Source organism: Macrobrachium nipponense, chromosome 23, assembly GCF_015104395.2.
Source record: "Macrobrachium nipponense isolate FS-2020 chromosome 23, ASM1510439v2, whole genome shotgun sequence".
NCBI lineage: Eukaryota > Metazoa > Arthropoda > Malacostraca > Decapoda > Palaemonidae > Macrobrachium > Macrobrachium nipponense.
In genome coordinates, this window is record NC_061090.1 from 9217369 (window position 1) to 9238614 (window position 21246).

Consider the following 21246-nt stretch of genomic DNA (forward strand, 5'->3'; position numbering starts at 1 on the left):
GAGAAAGATTATCAAACAGATAAAGGGGAACTTCGAGAATATTCAGTATTCGGGAGAACACGAGAACTGCACTTGCGTTTTGGTTGTTATATTACTGTTGTAGATGGTAAAATCGAGGAACTGGTTCAAAACATTTAAACTTCCTAAAAAAAGTACTTTATTTTCTGAAAAAGCTTTTTAAAATCTTGAATAATGAAAACTGGCAGAGTATAGTTTAGCTGGACTAATCATGTTCTCAAAGGCTCTTCAATATGAAGAGATTATATTGCCTTACAACATTAGTTACCTTTTTAACTTACTTTTTACCACCATTTTCCTCTCAGACACCCGGAAAACATAGGCGATGCTATTTTAAATAATGAAGGTACAAACATTTCGTGGTATCTCTAGAAAACGGGTGGGAAATAAAGCATTTTTTTATTTAGATCTACAAAAATATTTTCAAAATCCTTATCACTAGGAATAAATGCATAATAAAAATAAAGTGGTATTTTACAACGGTTCTGAATCAAATATGGAAGCAATGGGTCATTTTAGGGATAAAATACCTGTATATGAACAACTTATGGAAAATAAATCACTTCTGATATCTATAAGCAAAACTGAACTGGAATACTTAGCCCGCAGTTTCGAAGAAATGTTGATGAAGACGCAGACAATTTCCCGTGAATAATTTTTATGACAAATAAAAGTGCTGAAAAAATAATGAATAACTTAGTGAACAAACACGCACTTGAATGAATGAGCACATGGTTGAATAAACAATGAATAAACATACTTGAAGAAGGAATACTTCTTGAACTTCTCTCGATAAGCGCTCTGGCGAACCTCGAATTTGATACATTTCTTCTTGATTCCCGAAACCTCGTTGGCCTTCAGAGGGGCCACGTGCTGTCGGATCAAGTCACACTGCTTCTTGAGCGATTCCCATTGCTCTGGCAGTTCCTGGAATTTGGAACTGGATGTTAGTTCCGCGTGAACCTGTATTATTTGTTTTTTAAAAATGACGGTAAATATCTGCAGCCGATATCACTGAAGATCGTGTTGTTTGTGAAACACTAAAGTTACGATTCAAACGCGTCGACAAATCAGGAAAAAAATAGAAGCTTCAATGATACCAGCTGTTGATATTTCCCGTCAGCTTCTAATAAGAGAAATACACCCTATAGTTATATTTATTTATAACAGGGGTTCTTAACAGGGGGTATTCATAACCCTTAGGGGTATGAGAACCACATGCTTGGGGTATGGGACTTGATCTCTGGATATTTGTATATATTTAATTTTAATGTGCCAATGTATATATGAGTATATTTTGTAAATTAATAACTACATAGAATTATAAATGCTTTTGATTTTCTTGTATGTTCTTTTCCTAGCTATTCATACCTAAAGTATGTATTTAAGTATATTAAGTTGTATTGTCAACAAAAATGACTTTATGTGGACTGAAGCAAAGAGGGTATGGGATCATTTTGGGCAGTTCATTGGGGGTCTGGAGTCATCAAAAGGTTAAGAACCCCTGATTTAGACAGTGAATCACTAACTGATTCTGACACGTTAATGAATACAGACGGAGCATCATAATCAACAATTCTCGATGAAACCATAGCGATGATATCGGTAATGAAGTTGGCAGTAGACATAATAGGCTGATTACTGCACCTGTAATTTCAGATGCATGGTTTCAGGAAGATCGTCGCCATACTGTTTCACCAGGGCGATGGTGTTCTTCAGGGGTTCGAACATGGCATCCGTGGTGAAAGTTCGATCCCGCACGGCCACCAGGTGACCCATGACGGAAACCAAGGTGTCGTAGTCGCCGTTGCCCAAGTCTTTTGCGACGCCCACTTCGGTTTCTTTGATGAACAGGTCGAGGTCAGTTAGGCTGTTTTGGGAATAGATGGAAGAGGCGATGAGGGTTTCAGACTTTTCTTACACAATGACTGGGTAATTATTATGGTCAGAAATAAAATCCAAAAAGAAGAAGATGGGGAATTCCCAATGACAGAAGAGAGAGGAAATGATATTCTTATATAAAAGGGTTCGATTTACAAGGCCGAGTACTGGGGCACTTCAGCCATTCAGTGCTTAAGGGGAAAAGAAGTTGGTGAGGTTGGACAGCAAGATGGGAGAGAGGAACTGGGCACATAGGTGAAGCAAAAGGTTAAACAGTTAGTGCAGCTAGGGTCCAAAGGGGCTCTGCAAGCAACCTTTAGTAATGCCAACAGTGCATCACATAAGGCTCACTGACGGTACTTAAAAAGGTAGTTGCAGAAAGAGAAAGAGAGAGAGAGAGAGAGAGAGAGAAAGAGAGAGAGAGAGAGAGAGAGAGAGCCATGCCATTCCTGCCCACCTGTCAATGACGCGAGCAATCAGGTGTTTCTTGAAGAGGTTTGACCATTTCTTGACGTTTTCCAAAAGGTTGTGCTTGAAAGGTCTCACGTCAAGGCGGAACCAGCGATCGAAAACTTTTGTGGTCTCTATGCCTTCCAGTTCGGTGTACAAAGCCTCGTATTTGTCGATCTGAAAAGAACAGAGGAGAAAAATACCTTTTAAAATACACTTTTAATTGAAAATTGATCATAATTTCCCAGCTCAAAATGATCCTTCTTCGTAGTGCGGCTCATTAGCGGTAATCTCACTCTTTCTACCGAGAAAGGGGGAAGTTTATTTTTCCCCTTTGGTATGCAAGGCTTTCAGCAGAAAGTATATCCATGTGTGAGGATGTCAAGAGGTTGCTAATCCATTGTGGCAATCAAACTACATAAATCAATGCTGCTGAACAAGTTTTGAAGGTAACCTTCAGTAAAAACATGGTCATTTTTATTTACATAACGGTCACTAAGCGATCAAAAAATGAAAAAAGAATATCGTCCCATGTTGAATTTAACTTGAACTTGTGTTATGAATTCTTGGTGTGTATACTTGTATATCAGAGGAAAAGAGAAACTGCTTGCTGCATGAAATACTAAAAGCAACGTGGTTGTGGTAAGAAAATAGACGTAAAAAGGATGGATAACAGTTTTCAAATAGATAGACAGACAAATAGATAGATAGATAGATTATTAAATAATAACTTGCATTATTTTTAATTAGATATCACATATGGATAACATTGTCCAAAGATACTACTACATTGTCCAAAGAGGGTATAACAATCGTGATAACATGAGAATTGTAAAAAGATAATCGTGACTGGTGCAAAAACAGCCCATTCCTTCAAACCTGCTATTTTTACGTGAGCTAAAACCCCCACACTCTTCATAAAGGCTATTTTAACTCCAGGACTCGGTATAGTAACAGCCACTGCCTTTTGTAGCCACAATGAAAATAGCCACTGAATAAAAAAAAAGACTGAAGTGAAGTTCAAATAGATCCCCATACCTGTTGCTTGAACTGGGCCAAAGAGGGTTCTTTATCTTTCCCGTTCTCGTCCGCCGTCAGGAATCTTTCCAGGGCGTCTTCCCGGTTGTCCCTCCACAGGGACTGGTGCACCAGGAAGCTGTCTCGGTGCTCCGTCATCTGGAGGGCGGCGTCCTCGAATCTGTCCATCAGGGCCTCTCGGAGTTCGTTCACCTCCGGGTCTCTTTCCACTTCGGGCTGCGAATTGATTAGATACAGAATTTAGGCCAAAGGCCAAGCGCCTGGGATCGATGAGGTCGTTCAGCTCCAAAACGGAAACTGGTAGTAAAATGGTGTTAAAGGTGTAACGAGAGGAAAACTTGGCAGTTGCACTATGCATCAATTGTTAGGGAAGGGTGGAAAGTAAGATGGAAGAAAGGGAATATGAATGGAGGTACAGTAAAGGGAACGAAAGGGGTTGCAGCTAAGGCCCGAAGGCACGCTCCAAAGAACTCTTAAGTAACGCCTACAGTACATCGCATAAGGGGACTTCGGGCTGCGAGATGACACGACAACAAAGGAGAAGAAGAAGAAGAAGAAGAAGAAGAACTGAGAACAATGCAAGCATAAAACAATAATTAAGTATCAAAAATTATCATGGCATCTTTCTAGGGACAAGTCATACATATTAACGCTCTCCTTTCTCTTGTTCGCATCTATGATAGAACAGAAAAATTAAAAATTAATCGGCTAAAATGACTGATTCTCGCCCACTCCTTTTACTTTTCTCCCCCACCCCCTCCCAAATCCTCTCTCTGGTTTTTGGCTCTCATCAGACTTCAGGAAATAGACACACAATCTCTTTTCCCAAAGATTTTTTTAATGTACAAAATGACATTAAAACGCCCAAAGCAATCAACTAGAGTTGTGTTCCAATTTCAGTTAGAAATAAATATATTCAACATTTACAACTTGGAAACTTATATTTATATATTATATATATAGATATATAATATATATATATAGATATAATATCTATATAATATATATATATATATATATATGTATATATATATAAACATACTTAGCTTCTCAAGGAAGATAAAAATTGAATTAACACAAACATGTTTGTTGTATAACTATATATACAATGTACAATGTTACATTACTCTGGAGTTTTGTCCTTTATCGGCCTTCTAGGGTTTTCTGTCTTGCGACCAGAGGTCCACAACGTGCATCTTATTACTAGGTACACTTTCCCACGCTTACAAGACGTCTCAAGGCAATGGCTCGTGTTGGCATAAGGCCAGTTTAATCTACGTCAACCACCGCCACCTTAGCTAGAATGTCCCCTCATGAAGAACATCATTTTTGTTACATTTCCCAGTACCATAAATAAACTAGATTAGCATTATAAGATTTATGAAAAGCAAACTGTCGAGCCGAGCACTATAGTAGATTCACATCAACCGTGCATCTGATATCTAGGCCCGTCCCTTACGGCGCTCCTGATTGGCTATTGATAAGCCAGTCACAGGGCTAAAAACTCCCAGTCTCCCGAGAGAGTTCACATACGCAGGATGTATGCTCCACCTCTCCTGAGGGATAAGTCTTTCAAAAGTATCCCTCAGGAGGTGGAACCTACATCCTGTCCATGTGAACTCTCTCGAGAGACAGTTTTCAGCCCCGTGATTGGCTTATCAACAGCCAATAAGGAGCGTCGTAAGGGACTGGCCTAGACATCAGCAGATGCACGGGTGATGTGAATCTACTATAGACCACTATCGGCCATACAGCGCTAAAGATATTAAAAAGAGGGAGTTGGGTGGTTGGACAGGTAATTACAAGATATGGAAAAAAAAAGGGAATAAATTAAATTAAAAAGATCCAAAGGTGGATCTTGCAGAAAACACCGCAGTTCTACTAAAGAGTAACGGTTAGAGGTGTTGGGCAGCAAGACTAAAGACACGAATCGGGAAAGAAGCTAAAGTAAAAGGTTAAAAAATGCGTTCGGCCAAGGGCAGAAGGGATACTTACTGTCAAAACCCTTTACTAATGCCTACAGTGCACCACGTGAAGTGCACTGATAGCACTATCCTTCTAAGGGAGGAATAATAATATTTTAAACTATATAATCGGAGCCTGCATATGCCACTTTCAGCCACGATAGTCGGCTTTTAACTGATGCACAGTAATGGGAGAAGTACAATCTATAATTTATCTTAGTCCTTAGCTAAATTCAACCACGTACTATTTTCAACACTAACCAGATAAGTAGGATGTTCTTGCGTGGCTAATCTTGGGATTAAGGTCGACACGTTCAGGATGTCAGTGACGAGGGACTCCGCTAATTTCCTCAGTTCCTCGGGTGAAGGACTTAGGATAAGGTTGGGTTCCTTCAGGTCAAGGAACGCCTCCAGGAGGGGAAACTGATTTGGTCGAGGTTCACAGTTGTCCAGAAGGTAGAACAAACTGGAAATAATAATAATAATAATAATAATAATAATAATAATAATAATAATAATAATAATAATAATAATAATAATAATACTGAAAAGGAATCTAGAAAAACTAGAGGCTGAAGTAGCTCCAGGACTCATGCAGAAGAGTCTGATCCTAGAAACGGTGCACATAGTAAGTAAAGTGATGGACTCCTAAGGAGGCAGGATGCAACCCGGAACCCCACACTATAAATACCACCCAGTCGAATTGGAGGACTGTGATATACCCCCCAAAAATAATAATAATAATAATAATAATAATAATAATAATAATAATAATAATAATAATAATAATAATAAAAAGAAGAAGAAAACTATTGATTCTGTAACCTAAAGATGGCCAACTTGTGGCGCATGCGCCAAAAGTGACGCATTTGGATGAACCCCAGGGATAATAAAGGTAAAACATGCAGGTTCATGCCAAACTATAGTGAAGAGATAAATAAGAAAATAAAGAAATCAAATAAAATATCTATAATAATAATAATACAAATGAATAAGGAAATAATATTAATTCAATTAAGGTAAGGCTAGAAATGAGTTTTCCTGAAACCAAGTCTCATCTAAGACACAGTAATAACTTTTACCGATTCCGTTGTTCCGTTAGCATTGATTAGTCATTAGTAAGCATTTTCTTATTTTAACAATAATCCGTATTTATTAGAAAACGTATGATCAAGTGAGTGGTAACTTTACAGAATACACCTGAAAAATCAGATTATTGCAAGAGGCCTTTGATCATCGTTTTGGTGATTTTGCTGAAGATGAAGACTGCATACTTGCATTTATAAATCCATTTACACTTGCAGAACAAACACAAAAATTCTGAAGAAGTCTAGTAACTTATAGACGGAGCTTATTGAACCGACAACAAACTCGGTACTGAAATTAAAAAATGATGAATTTCCCTCACTTCAAGTGTTTCTGAAATAATTAGTTAGTGAGCGTTTTCCAGAACTAAGAAAATTTGCCCCAAGTTCTTTCCATTTGTCGTCTTGGAACAACGAGCAGAGGCGAGGAAGCATTTCCGTCCCTGAAAACGATAAAAAAAAAAAAAAAAACTGAGGTCCCGATTCGATTCAAATTTGAAGAACTGCTTGTTGCGTTCAGTTACTGATTTGACTCCAAATATCACAAGTTTGGTGAAAGCAAAGCGAAGTCAAAGGTCTCATTAAAGTTAATCCTGTTTATCTTGGCTATGTGAAACCCATTTTTATTTCAGACTGCTAAATGTGTCTACATTGCCATGAAGTATTGAATCATCGTATGCGTTCCACCTTAATATGTCTATATCTGTGTCTTTCGATAACTAATTTCACTTGAAACATCACAAGCTTGATGAAATCAAAACGTTATTGAAATTGTTTATCTTATCGCCTTCATATGAATTACTTTAATTTAGAACTGCTTATACCGACTCTGTTTCTATATAAATATCTTATATTTTTGTATAACTGCAAAATATCCCATTTTTGTTGCTTTTAGTACCTAATGACCAAAGGAAATTCAAGCGTGCCGTTAGAGTAAGTAAAATTCATCTTGTATTTATATGAAATACTTTTATCTAAACTGCTGCAGGTATCCATATTATCACGCACAAACATACTATATATATATCTAATATTATATATATATATAATTATAAATATATATATATTATATATATATCTATATTATGATATATATATAGATATATATATTATATATATCATATAATTAATATAAATATAATATTATAATATATATATATATATATTAATCTATCTATATATATATATATATATCTATATATAGTGTATATATATACATATTCTAATATATTATATATATATATACCTATCTATATATATATATATATATATTAACATATATATATACATATTATATATAGATATAATTATTATATATAGATATATATATATATACACATACATACATAAATGCCAATATGCCAATATATATATACATAACTGCCAAATGCTTTCATACTACATACATTAAAAGACTGAAAGTCGGTACAAGTTTGCGTGGTGCATCTGAACTAATAATTTAAAAAAAAAAAAAAAGTAAAAACTAATAATCGCTGCATGGAATGTAAAAGATTTGTCAACCTTCCTGTGAATCGTAATTCTATATCAATCTAAAACCATTTAGAGATGAATCAAAGACCTTACGCTCTCTGGTATCATTCTACTAATATAATAATAATAATAATAAAATAATAACAAATGTATAGTTTGTTTTGCCGCTTCTCCTATTTAAGGAAGTTCGTTTGAAAAAGGATGATCTTCCAAAATAATAATAGAGGTAGTAGTGCTATCCCTATTTCAGAAGTTTATCCATAGTGCATTGACTTTGATATCCCTATTTCAGAAGTCTCTCCATAGTGCACAGACTTGCTATCCCTATTTCAGAAATCTCTCAATAGTGTCTAACCTTTGCTTTCCCTATTTCAGAAGTCTCTCCATAGTGCACAGACTTGCTATCCCTATTTCAGAAATCTCTCAATAGTGTCTAACCTTTGCTTTCCCTATTTCAGAAATCTCTCGATAGTGCTCAGCCTTTGATATCCCTATTTCAGAAACCTCTCAATAGTGCTCAGACTTCGCTATCCCTATTTCAGAAATCTTTTCATAGTGCTCAGACTTTGCTATCACTGTTTCCGAAATCTCTCAACAGTGCTCAGCCTTTGATATCCCTATTTCAGAAATGTCTCAACAGTGCCCAATCTTTACTATCCCTATTTCAGAAATCTCTCAATAGTGCTCAACCTTTGCTATCCCTATTTCAGAGATCTCTCAATTGTGTTAAGAATTTGCTATCCGTATTTCAGAAATCTATGAATAGTGTGCAGACTTTGTTACCCCTATTTCAGAAGTCTCTCCATAGTGTCCAGACTTTGTTATCCCTATTTAAAAAATCTCTTAATAGTGCTAGCCGTTACTATTCCTATTTCAGAAATCTCTAAATAGTGTGCAGACTTTACTATTCCTATTTCAGAAATCTCTTGACAGTGTGCACACTTTGCTATCCCTATTCCAGAAATCTATCCATTTTCTGATAAAGGCCAAAATATTCCTCAAGACCCGCAAGAGAGATCTCCAAGGCGAAGGCACCTGCAACAGACAGCGTCAACGAGTCCTCTGGTGATCATGTGATCCATGAAGAGAAGGTACTGATCCCAGTGTTTCGATTCTTCGTTCACTTTCAGCAGCCTCTTGTTCTCGTCCACCATTCCCTGGATCTTCTCTCCGTCCATCGCCATCTTCGAGTTCCTGGAAAAGAAAACCTGGAGTTTAAAATATCTACAAGCAAGTGCTTTTAACACGTTTTAATACATTTAAGCTCTGGAGTGCAAAGCCACATAACATTTAAACTTCAAAAACATTTACTTTTCATAATCCAACATCCATAGTTTTACGAATATGTACTCTATATGAATAATCAGCTTAGGTCTCAGTGCATCATTTATTATTCCACAGATATTAATAGTAATTAATAAATTGGAAAGCTAGAATTCTGCTAACTCAGTTGCAGTAGAAATTAAAACCTTAATTTCTCATGAAGAAACATCCGGTTTCACTACTATTTAATCTAAGTGGATAATCAACTTAGGTGTCATTATATAATTAATTATACTTTATATATCAATAGTAAATAATCAATTGGAACGATGGAATTCTGCCAACCCAGTTATCGCATAACTTTAAAAAGGTATAACGACAAAGATTCCGAAAGCAATCCACCGAGTATTTTTCGTTTGACAAGAGTATATTTGTTTCTTTAGGTTGGGAAGGTCGCTGCAGTGCTATAGGTGGCACCTCGGAACTTTTGCTCCCTCACCATGATCCTATTGAGTTTCTAATCGCTAAGGACTCTATCTCCGAAATTTTCGATGACCACAACTCGGAAGAGACGGTCAGTAATCTTACACTTTCTTCAGCCTGTCGTTCCTGTCTTCTAGGTTGAGAAGCGTCTCTTTCTTGCCGTCTCGCCTCTGGTAGATGGGCAACTGCACCCAGGTGTCCAAAATGTCGTCCAGATGCCTGACATTCTCCTGCACCTTCTGGACGCGACCTTCGAGGTTGCTGACCGTGTCTCGAAGGACTTCTATGTACTCCCAAACTCCTGGAAAGTAGAAGGTACATAGGCTAATTACAGCTCATATCAACAAGAGGCTCTCAGGAGACGATCAAAGCTATGCTCTGCAGAAAAGTCAGGGAAACTTTCAAGACGAAATTAAAGACATTAAAAATAGTTACGACACAGGAGAACAAGCCATTCAAGAAAGGTTATACACAGTAACAAACATATCGATGGAAACCGCACGATTAAACCGAATGGTTTAATCAAGTAGGTTTCCCAAAATACACATGAAAAATGTGAGGAGGTTGATGATGACACGGCCTCTTTAACAGAGAAATGGATCAGACAGAGTTTGTTTAAATATTCGCATCGCCAAGATGGCAGACAGATATCGTTAAAACACAACACTTTCAAAGGACAGAAATTCCAGACTTCTGAAGAACCTCCATAAATTAGGTTTTCATTCTGTGACAAATTTCAGGTACTAAACTGGAGGATGATACTTTCCAAGAAAGTTTTTGTTTTACATCCGCGGCCTCTCTAACTGCTCATCTTTTCCATACTGGAGCAACTGGCTAAAGATATTGTTATCCTTCGGTAATGAAGCAAAAGTACGCGAGATAAAAATCGTATAGGTGCTTGAAGGATGCTGAGGTAAATTATGCAAAAAAGTAATCTATATTGAGAGGTAAATAAAAGGTTCTTTAACTACTGATACTTGAATGATACCAATACTCAACGATACTTCGATTACTTTCATAATTACATGGCAGCGAAGTAAGAAGAGAAGTGGGAAGGGGAGTGAGGAAACGAAGAGAACGTAGAAACGCAGGAGGATAGAAAGAAGAAGAAGAGGAGAGAGAAAGAGTGACAGGAGAACGAGAGAGAGGAGGGTTGTGGAAGAGAGGGAAGGGAGGAGGGGAGAAAAATGGAAAAGTAGTGAGAGAGAGAGAGAGAGAGAGAGAGAGAGAGAGAGAGAGAGAGAGAGAGGGTAGGGAATGAAGACTGAGAGAATGATTAAGAAAGGGAGGATGAAGGTAAAATATAATAATAAAAAATAAAAAGTGAATATTCTCACCATCCGAATTCCAAGTCAACTCGGTCTCAGCCTGCTTGATATTCTCATCTATCTCGTCCATTTCTTTCTTGATGAGACTGAACTCAACCTCGTTAGTGTGCGTCCTGATGTGGTTGTACCTTCAACCCAAACAAACGAAAAATAAAAATCACCTTTCGCCTTTTAAAACACAACTATAAAGCAGGTTTTTTATATATATCACATCATGTAAAAAATAATTTTCTTGCAACAGACGAAAACAACGAAGAAAATATATCAATAATTTTTATTTTTCATATTCAAATAAAAAAATATGAAATGCAGTTTTTTTTTTGCCTGTACCTTTAACCAAGCTACAGATATTCTAAACTGCAAATTATTTATGTACCTTACGTATTTATGTTTGCAAGCAATAAAAAAAGAATGGTACCATTGAGAGAGAGAGAGAGAGAGAGAGAGAGTCATTAGTCCTACCAGTCTGTCACGAGCTGCAGATTGGCATTGTACTTCCTGAAGGTGTTGCGGTAGGAAGCCAACTCTGCTCCTTCCGTGATGCCTTCGCCAACGACCCAGACGTAGCGGAGCTCTTCCAGAGCTCTAACCACCTGGAAGACAGATAAATGATTCGACTGGATTGTAGAATCTAGGCTCATGGCCAAGCGCTGGGACCTGTCAGGTCATTGAACGCTGAAAGGAAAATTGAGAGTATACAAAGGTCTGAAAAGTGTAACGTGAGGTGCACTGACGGCGCTACTCCAACGCCATCTTGAATTCAAGATGGCGTTGGCTAATCCCCTACGGGGAGACAGATAAATGAACCAGTCAAGTGGTTAATCTTACTTTATACTTTCAACGGGGTGGCTTGGGAGGTTGGTACTTCTCCGGTAGTCAGCGTAACGGTCATATCACAGATCAATAATTGCTGACAACCGGTGAAGTACCAACTTCTGAACCCATTCCGTTGGAAGTACTATACTAAGAGGTAAGAATGAATGTCCCGGGTGACCAGTAATGAGGAGACAGATGCTCAGTCACTTGAAGGAAGGGTTGTTAAGAGTTAACAGCTCTCCCAGGGTTGGCCCGAAGGATTAGACATTTTCACGTGGCTAGGAACCAATTGGTTACCTAGCAACGGGACCTACAGCTTATTGTGGGATCCGAACCACATTATATCGAGAAATTAATTTCTAATCACCAGAAACAAATTCATCTGGTTCCACGTTGGGATGTCATGCACAGCACCCAACTAGGTTCTTGAGGAAAGATGACTATACAGAATCATTTTATCAATGGAGCTTGATGATATGGGCTCGATAATCTAAAATTGTCAATTTATCTATAATGAAAATAAGGAAATCGGCATAAAAATGGAAGCCTCCACCCGGTCAAAAATAGATTTTATTTTGAAATGTTGTGCACTAGTGGCCCACATATAATCTAATTCTTAATAAAGCAAATCATGCTAAAATCTCAACTCATTTTCATTTCTCTGCCTCACTACGACTACACTTTACCTCCATACTGAAATTGACGGCGATAGTACAATCTTCTTTGCGGACAAGCAGAGGTTGGCGGAGCGCATGCGTGTAATCAGCAGATGCCAGACTCCTCCACTCAACCATCACCGCCTTCATGCTGACCTCGAGGGCGTCCTGAATCTCCTGCCATTGCTTCTGCAGGGAGATCCCTTCCTCACTGCTCACGATTCTTGTGAGGGTAAAGAGCATTAGGACTAAGAATGACCATACAAAAGTTTCCACGTATATAGTGATATAATATATATAGTATATATATATAATTATATATATCTCTATATCTATATATATAATATATAGATATATAGATTATATATAGATTATATATATAATATAATATATATATTATATGTACGTGTGTGTGTGTAGACATATATGGCAGCGTTCTTTGTTAAAACCTCTAAAAATATCACAAACTAAAGGCCTCCGTCTGAGCGACTTACGGGTGAGAGAGTTCCGAAAAGGTCTTGATGTTCCCTGAAACCCGATTGCGGACTTCCTGAAGACCTTTCAATTTGGACACAATTGGCGGGAAGTACCGATGATATGGGACATTCTCCTCTCCGCTCTCGCTCTCTTTTCCGTCTTGCGCCTCTTCTTCGTTCATTCTCCCTCCTCCTGATCCTCCTACTCCTAGTCCAGGGCCTTCCTTCGATCCCAAATCAAGGCTTGCGCCTAGTCCTCCGAGTAAGTTGGAACCCTCTGCGTCTAGGGCTCCTTCCTCCACTTCTTCTTCTTCTCCGTTGTCCTTCTTCTCTCCCAAAGCCTTTCCGTATTCCCAGCCCTCGAAAAGCTCCTGTCGTGAAAATGAAACCTTTCGTGACTGACAAGATTTATTATTATTGTTATTATCGTTCAGAAGGTAAATGCCTATTCGTATGTAACAAGCCTACAGGGACCATTGACTTGAAATTCAAGCTTCCAGAGAATATGGTGTTCATGGAAAGATAATAGGAAGTACAGAAAAAGACAGATTAACCAATAAATAAATAAGTGGATACAAATAAAAACAAATGATTAAAATTCAAGGTGAATTGTTGTAAGGCAGCAATGCATTGCATCTTTGCTTGAAGTTTTGAGCAGAATATAATATAATATTATCTAAGTAATAAAACTCGCGGTTCTGCCACTGCCAAATAATTTCAGAATTAATAACTTCCGAACATGATTCTGCATCTAAAAGAAGATTGACTGCAGAGCTTTAAACCTATTTTCTTAGGGACAATCCTTCCCTTGAAGACAGAAAAAATAATCAGCCTGCAAATATTAAGAATGAATTATCTAAAAGCTGTTTATAATTAGATTTCGTATAAGACAGGTCTCGTAGAGAAACATGAGCGTGAAGAATTTTAACATATATTAGATGATAATTCAATAACTGTTTATACATAGATTTCGTTCAGAACAAGTCTCACAGACAAACATTTGTGTAAAGTATTCATTACTAACATAAAATAATCATGTATGTAAAACACAATGGCTCATTCCTACTTGACTTTTGACTATGATTTTTACCTTGACTATAACATCAATTCTATTTGATTGATCTCTAAGTATGACCTTGACCTTTCTTGTAATCGTGGACTGACCACACTTAAAATGTTGCATCGCCTTCTAATGCATAAAAAGTTAAAGACGAAATACTATGGGCCAGACTGATAGATAGACATATTGGCATGCGGGTCAATTACCAAATGCCCCACTCAATGAACAAGCGCATTAAAGGGTCAACAGGTTGTGACATTTGCTTTCTGTACAGAATTGAAGACAAGTAGTTGAGTATTCAGACCTTGATACTTATAACTGCTGCCTTACATAGCACCCTGATACTATTCTTCTTGCGTTTTAATATTTTATCTATTTATCTATTATTCTATTTTTTCTTTTTCACTTTTCTGCCTCTTAATTCTTTTTAAGGAACACCATATTCTTTGGAAGCTGGAATTTCCAGTCAGTGCAACCACTCCTACCCCGTGGTCTTGTTCCATATGAATGCATTTCATCTACTGTATATCTACAATATAATATAATAATAATAATAAAAGGCCAGCTGAGCTATGGTTTTCCTTTTAGTTTTGCTTGTGAGATAGAGTGTTTTCATTCTAGCTTTGATTTTAAGAAAAGACACATCTTGTCTCTTATAAAGGGTATAGCCAGGTCTTATCATAATGAAATGAAAGAAGGCCTCCATACCTTTGCCGTTTCTACCTCATGTTTAAGAAGCTCCATGAGGTGTGGAAGACAATTGGTGTATTCGTTCAGGATAATTGGACGTTCCAACATTGTTCCCAACAACTCTACAACCTAAAATGGAATTTTTACATTATTTACCAAATGTATTTAATTGTCAAAAACAATTAAAAGATTATGATAGATTATACGAAATTCTAAGAAATAATTTTCACAGTAGTTGCCAAAAGTACTGATTTTGTTGTGAACGAAAAAAATTACAATTAAGCCTCAAATAAAAAAAAACAAAAATAGCCGTAAATTATAAAAAACTACGCATCGACACCCAAGTACACCTCAAAGCACTTATTTTATTCATAAAAGAAAAAATTGTGCAAGAACAACCTAAGATCTAGACATAGAAAGTATGAATCATCATTTGATAACAGTTTGAGCACTAAGCAATTACCTTGAAGTATGCCTCTGGGCTCTGACTCTCCTGAAGAGCATGTCGAACGATAAGACTGAGGCGTTGCTCCAGTTCGGTGACCTTCATCTTGAACTGGCGATGCCCTTCGACGAAGGCCGTCTCTGCAGGGTCCAGGCAGTCGTAGGTGTTGATGGAGAAGGCAGTGTAGGCCTCGTTGAATTCGCTGCAACAGAAACAGTGATCAGTCATGGGAAATGTCAAGGAAATTCTGGGAAAGTGAAATTCATCTTAAGCAAGAATGAAAAAAATTATTTTTACCGTTTCATATCATCAAAGAGGAAATTGAAATAAGAAAGGTAACTTTTATCTTGACCAATGTTGGTCATTTTTCCTTTTTTATATCATCACACAGTAAAACAATGAAAACAAGGTTAAAAATATATAATCATATGGTACAGCTAGACATTAAAAGTGTTAAGGGAAACTACTCTTCATGAGAGACTAATAACTTTCCTTTTGTTATCACTACAGTGAAATTAATTACAACCGAAAGAAATATTATTAAATCATGTTACCAAATGCTTGCATTATGACCTTTGAATACCACATTGGCAGCGCATATTTTGGGAATAGAGTTCTAGATTGAATTGAATTGAATACAGAATTTAGGCCAAAGTATGAAAGGAAGAATACCTCGTAGTTGCACTATGGATAATTTGTTAGCAGATGGTGGAAAGATGGAAGAAAGAGAATATGAAAGGAGAGAGATACCGTTAAAGGAACGAAAGAGGTTGCAGCTAGGGGCCGAAGGGACGATGTAAAGAATCGTAAGTAATGCCTACAGTGTACTGCATGAGGTGCACTGACGGTAGTACCACTACGGGATAGAGTTCTAGAGAACATTATTTCAGTCTCGTTTACAAGCTAAAGTGATACCAAAGGAAATAAGTTACTATGCTGTTAAATTTTGTGGAAATATTTTGTAGTAAAAATATGACTTGCAGGATTATTTCCACTCTAACTGTGTTTAATATTTCAGAGGTTTCATTACGTCTTATACCTAAGTTATGTACTTTCATTATCATATCTGACACATTTTACAAGTATTAAATTCCAAAACATTCCAAAAAAGATCTGAGTAAATCGTGGTGGTTTATTTCCAAACACCTTTGCATATAACTTTTCATCATTATTGCAGCAAATGCTTTTAATTTCAACATCACTGAAATAATTTGTTCATCCAAACTGCTGCTTGATAATTACCGAGTATAAATATTTGGTAGTCAAGTCATGCTCGTGAGTTGTGCCATAATGAAAAATCATTGTCCTTACCTGTACACGGCTGCAATGTTTGCTCCTAAAATTTTACCTTTTGGACCCCCGAATTCGACCTTCTCAATCTTTAGGAACTCTTTGGCGATGTCAAAAATTTCCTGAAATTGTAATGAATACACTGAGTGCAAGTCATAGTCATAGTTTGCTTTGCCATGGCAGCTGTGTTATATCATTTTGCAAAAAAAAATTGTCGTCAAGATTTTTTAACGTAAGAATTCAAATGCAGAACATCTATATAAATAAATATAAATTCGTTAATTAAAACTCCCCCAAAATAAGCAAAGATGATTAAAAGTTTTTTCATTAAATTGTCAGTAAGTTTCGCAGTATAATTTTTCAGATTTTCAAGTGAAACAATCCAGTGTAAATGCTGCAGTTATAAATGATTATGCATAATTCTTTGATCACGATTTTTTAAAAATCTGAAAACTTTATAAATGTTCATCACATATCACATGCATAGACTCTGTTACTATTTTTTTCCCCGAGTCTTACAGCCTTTCTTTATTTAAGAAGCAGTTCGTCCATCGCCAAGCACGTTTCCTTTAGGCCTGGGCTAGAAAAAGGTTTTAGGTTATCTGTTCCATTTGTCTTCGTACTTTAAATACTTTGCAGAAACTGCCAGCGTCGATCTTCAGCCACTGAACTCTCTCTCTCTCTCTCTCTCTCTCTCTCTCTCTTCTCCTCTCTCTCTCAGCCGAATTAACAGGTATTCATGATCCTAGGACCAAGTATTCATATACATACGAGCGTGTTCCTCAATAAACCTTTGTGTCTCTGTTATCCTACCCGTGAATAATGAACCTTGTTGTTAGTTGACTATTATGGGTTTGGGTTGTATTCAAGAGACAGGAAAAGACAGGAAAAATAACATTTGCGAATGATGTGTACTCCGTCAAAAATTATACTACCAAGTTGAAAATATAAACATTCGTCAGATTCAACAGACATTCTCTCTCTCTCTCTCTCTCTCTCTCTCTCTCTCTCTCTCTCTCTCTCTCTCTCTCTCTCTATCATATTCGTGTATATTCAAGAGTTGCTTTATGTAGAATATTTTTAGAAATTCTCTCTCTCTCTCTCTCTCCTTTACCTTGATATTAGCCAGCCGCTGCAGAAACTGGTCCATCCTGGCAAAGGCGTGAGCAGGATGGAATTCCCAGCGTCTGGGTTTCTCACCCTCCCCGAAATATGTGTCGACCTTGGCCCGGTGTTCATCGAAGCTGTCTCTGGAGGTGCAGCGAAGAATAAATTAGACAATCGAAAGAGAAATGTAATTGTTATTATTATTATTATCATTATTATTATTATCTTCCCTTCTTTGTCTTCAGCTTGCCCATTTCTATCGGGGGTCGCTGTTTAATACCAGCCTTCTCAATAATAAATAAATAAAAAATATATAGTAAAAAAAAAAATAATAATAATAATAGAAAAATATAAAACCAATTATTTATACTGTTATTCTTTTATAGCTACATGTCCTAGGTAGCTTGAAGACAATTTTCCAGGATGCATAACGTATGACCTTCCATATATAATTTTTTTTATTATTTCCCTAGAAAAAGGAAAATTGTTCCAAGAAGGGATGCTTGGTATTCGAAACAGAAGCATAAAACAATATACAAATGATAAAGCAGGTTCATGGACGATATCTGTGTAGCTTTTGAGTGTTGAAAAAATAATCGAATGAAATAGCATTTCGTTATTTCAAAATGCAAAAACTCTCATAAGGCACAAGTCAAAATAAGTCTGCAAGCAAGATAGTTACTATGAAAGTATTTGCTTTGTCCAGAAGTCATAGAACACATAAAATAAGAGAGAAAATAAGAATAAAATAATCAAGAAATATGAGTGGCAGCGTTTACGATTTTCACATGCCAAATAACGTTCAAATGTTTATCATTTTAACAACAGAAGTCATCCTTACTTGAAAGTCTTATCTACTTGAAAGTCTTATCAACTTGAAAGTCTTATCTACCTGAAAGTCTTATCTACTTGAAAGTCTTACTTGAAAGATTTACTTACTCGAAAGTCTTAGGTACTTGGAAATATTACTTAAATGCCTTACTTACTTGAAAGCCTTACGTACCGGGAAATCTTACTTACTTAAATGCCTTACTTACTTTAAAGGCTTACATAGTTGGAGTTCTTACCTACTTAAATGCCTTACTTACTTGAGTCTTACTTACATGGCAGCCTTACTTGAAAGTCTTAGGTACTTAGTTGAAAGTCTTAGGTACTTACTTGAGTCTTACTTACATGGCAGTCTTACTTGAAAGTCTTACTTACTTGAAAGTCTTAGGTACTTAGTTAAGTCTTACTTATATGGCAGTCTTACTTGAAAGGCTTAGGTACTTGGAAGTTTTACTTACTTGGAAGTCATTACTTATTTGGAAATCTTACCTACTTAAGAGCCTTACACATTTGAAAGTCTGACTTGAAAGTCTTACTTACACGAGTCTTACTTGCTTGAAAGTCTTACTTACTTGAAAACCCTGAAGACACTGACGCAGGTATTAATTTTCAACAGAGGCTCTGTAGTTTCTGCCTGGAAGCCCACGGTCCCTATAAAGGCTCTGCCCTGATAGAGAGAAGAATACAACGGTGGTAAAGAGAGTAGCAAATACTGAGTCAATCTAATGAAACCATTTCTTAGAAGACTAAACGATATATCTATAAACGGTTACCATAAACAGCTTTATAGGGCTTCAGGTCCCCTCTTCAGTGGGGTAAGGCCTATAGACCTATGAGAGAGAGAGAGAGAGAGAGAGAGAGAGAGAGAGAGAGAGAGAGAGAGAGAGAGAGAGAGAGAGAGAGAGAGAAGGGGGTACGGTGCATCAGCACTAGAACTGTTCGTGGTTGGTTGGTCTTCTAAGGTATGTTTGTTTGTATTTTATTTTTACGTTGCATGGAACCAGTAGTTATTCAGCAACGGTACCAACGGCTTTACATGACTTCCGAACCACGTCGAGAGTGAACTTCTATCACCAGAAATACACATCTCTCACCCCTCAGTGGAGCGCCCGAGAATCGAACTCACGGCACTGAGGCGCTTCTTCCTTCCAAGATATGGATTCATTGGAGTCATTAAGCTTGCAATTATAAGAAAACAGGACTTTGCAAATTTTTACAAATATACTCTATCATCTATATTAAATTCTCTTGGATCTCATCACTGCAAGAGAGGTCATATTTGTAGAAATAAATCTAATTGGTATATTGGGAGTTCATGTGACTGATCATACTATCAACTCTGAGTATTTTTTGTTTACTACGTAATATATCATACCTTCTACATAAGGTGCGTAATATTATCCCAGAGAAAAGCCATTTATAGGAAATAACTTTCCAAATATATTATTACTTGCAAAAGCAGAAAAATCAAGTGTTGGCAACAGATTCTTAACCAAATCATCAATTAAGTAAACTAATTAGCAACTTCAACAACCGTGTGGATTATAACGATGTAAAGTCTTCAACAGCCATATGGATTATAATAATGTCATGTCTTCAACAACCATGGGGCTTATTACAATTTCTTCAACAACTATGTAGATTATAACAATGTCATGCTTTCAACAACCGCGTGGATTATAACAATATCCTGTCTTCAACATAGCGGAATATAACAATGTCATGCCTCCAACAACCGTGTGAATTATAACAATGTCATATGTTTACAACCGTGTGGATTATAACAGTGGCATATCTTCAACAACTGTGTGGATTATAACAATATTATGTCTTCAACAAATTAGCAGAATAAAAACGATGTTATACCTACAACAACCAAGTGAATTATATACAACAATGCCATGTCTTCAACAACCGTGTAGCTTATAAAAATGCCATGTCTTCAGCAATCACAAGGATTACAACATTGTCATGTCTTCAACATCTATGTAGATTATAACAATGTCATGACTTCAATAACCGTGTGACTTATAACACTCTCATGTCGTCAACAATCGTGCTGTTTATAACAATGTCTTGTCTTCAATAACCCTATGAATTATAACAATGCCATGCCTTCAACAACTGTGTGGATTACAACAATGCTCTGTCTCCAACAACCATGTGGATTATAAAAATGTCATGTCTTCAGCAACCGCGTGGATTACAACAATGTTATGTCTTCAAAAACAATGGGGATTATTAAAATGTCAAGTCTTCAACAACCTTGTCGATTATAACAATTCAAAAAAAATTTCCATGTGTTATAGAAAGTCAACACATAAACTATGGATTTCTTAACAGCTCGCAAATAAGCAGCCATTACATTCTTATCTGCAAAAATTAACACAAAACAAGTTTTTCATGCACAAAACAATGCCTTATTCCCCTTACCATGCTAATGAGCAGGTTTGTTATCTCCCTGAAGAGAGTGACTATTCTGTCGGGCTTCCTGTAGGCGGGGCAGGCCGCCCACAGGAGGCATATGCAGTGCATCAAGGGCGGGATGAGAGGCTCCGACTCCTGGAACTCTCCAGCTTCCAGTCCTTCGAACAGGGGTTTCATTGGGCTCAAGTGGATCATGATGTCTTGGGATTCTTGTACGGCTGGATAAGTAATACAAGCCAGGGTATTCTGAGTCAGTATACAAAGAACTTAGGAATTTTCTAATATTATTATTGGCTAAAATCTCATAACTGCAAGAGATAAAAGTATCTGGGCAAACATGTCAATAATACATCATCAACACGACTGTAGAATTATCACTATTATTTTCCAAAAGGACTAAATATTCACATAAGACAAGCCTAAAAATCCAATGACTTGCTAAGCTACCGT

General features: G+C 36.8%; 1 protein-coding gene across 1 annotated transcript in view; it reads right to left on the reverse strand.

Moving 5' to 3' along the window:
- The window catches only part of LOC135195961 (dynein beta chain, ciliary-like), a 134093-nt gene that overhangs the window by 103094 nt on the left and 9753 nt on the right, over positions 1–21246 (reverse strand). Inside the window, 17 exon segments of the mRNA XM_064222466.1 lie at positions 779–945; positions 1666–1888; positions 2357–2526; positions 3388–3603; positions 5613–5817; positions 8963–9121; positions 9779–9974; positions 11011–11129; positions 11464–11594; positions 12504–12696; positions 12968–13320; positions 14718–14828; positions 15163–15346; positions 16456–16556; positions 17549–17684; positions 18942–19036; positions 20803–21014. Coding sequence (XP_064078536.1) covers positions 779–945; positions 1666–1888; positions 2357–2526; positions 3388–3603; positions 5613–5817; positions 8963–9121; positions 9779–9974; positions 11011–11129; positions 11464–11594; positions 12504–12696; positions 12968–13320; positions 14718–14828; positions 15163–15346; positions 16456–16556; positions 17549–17684; positions 18942–19036; positions 20803–21014 — 2971 coding nt within the window.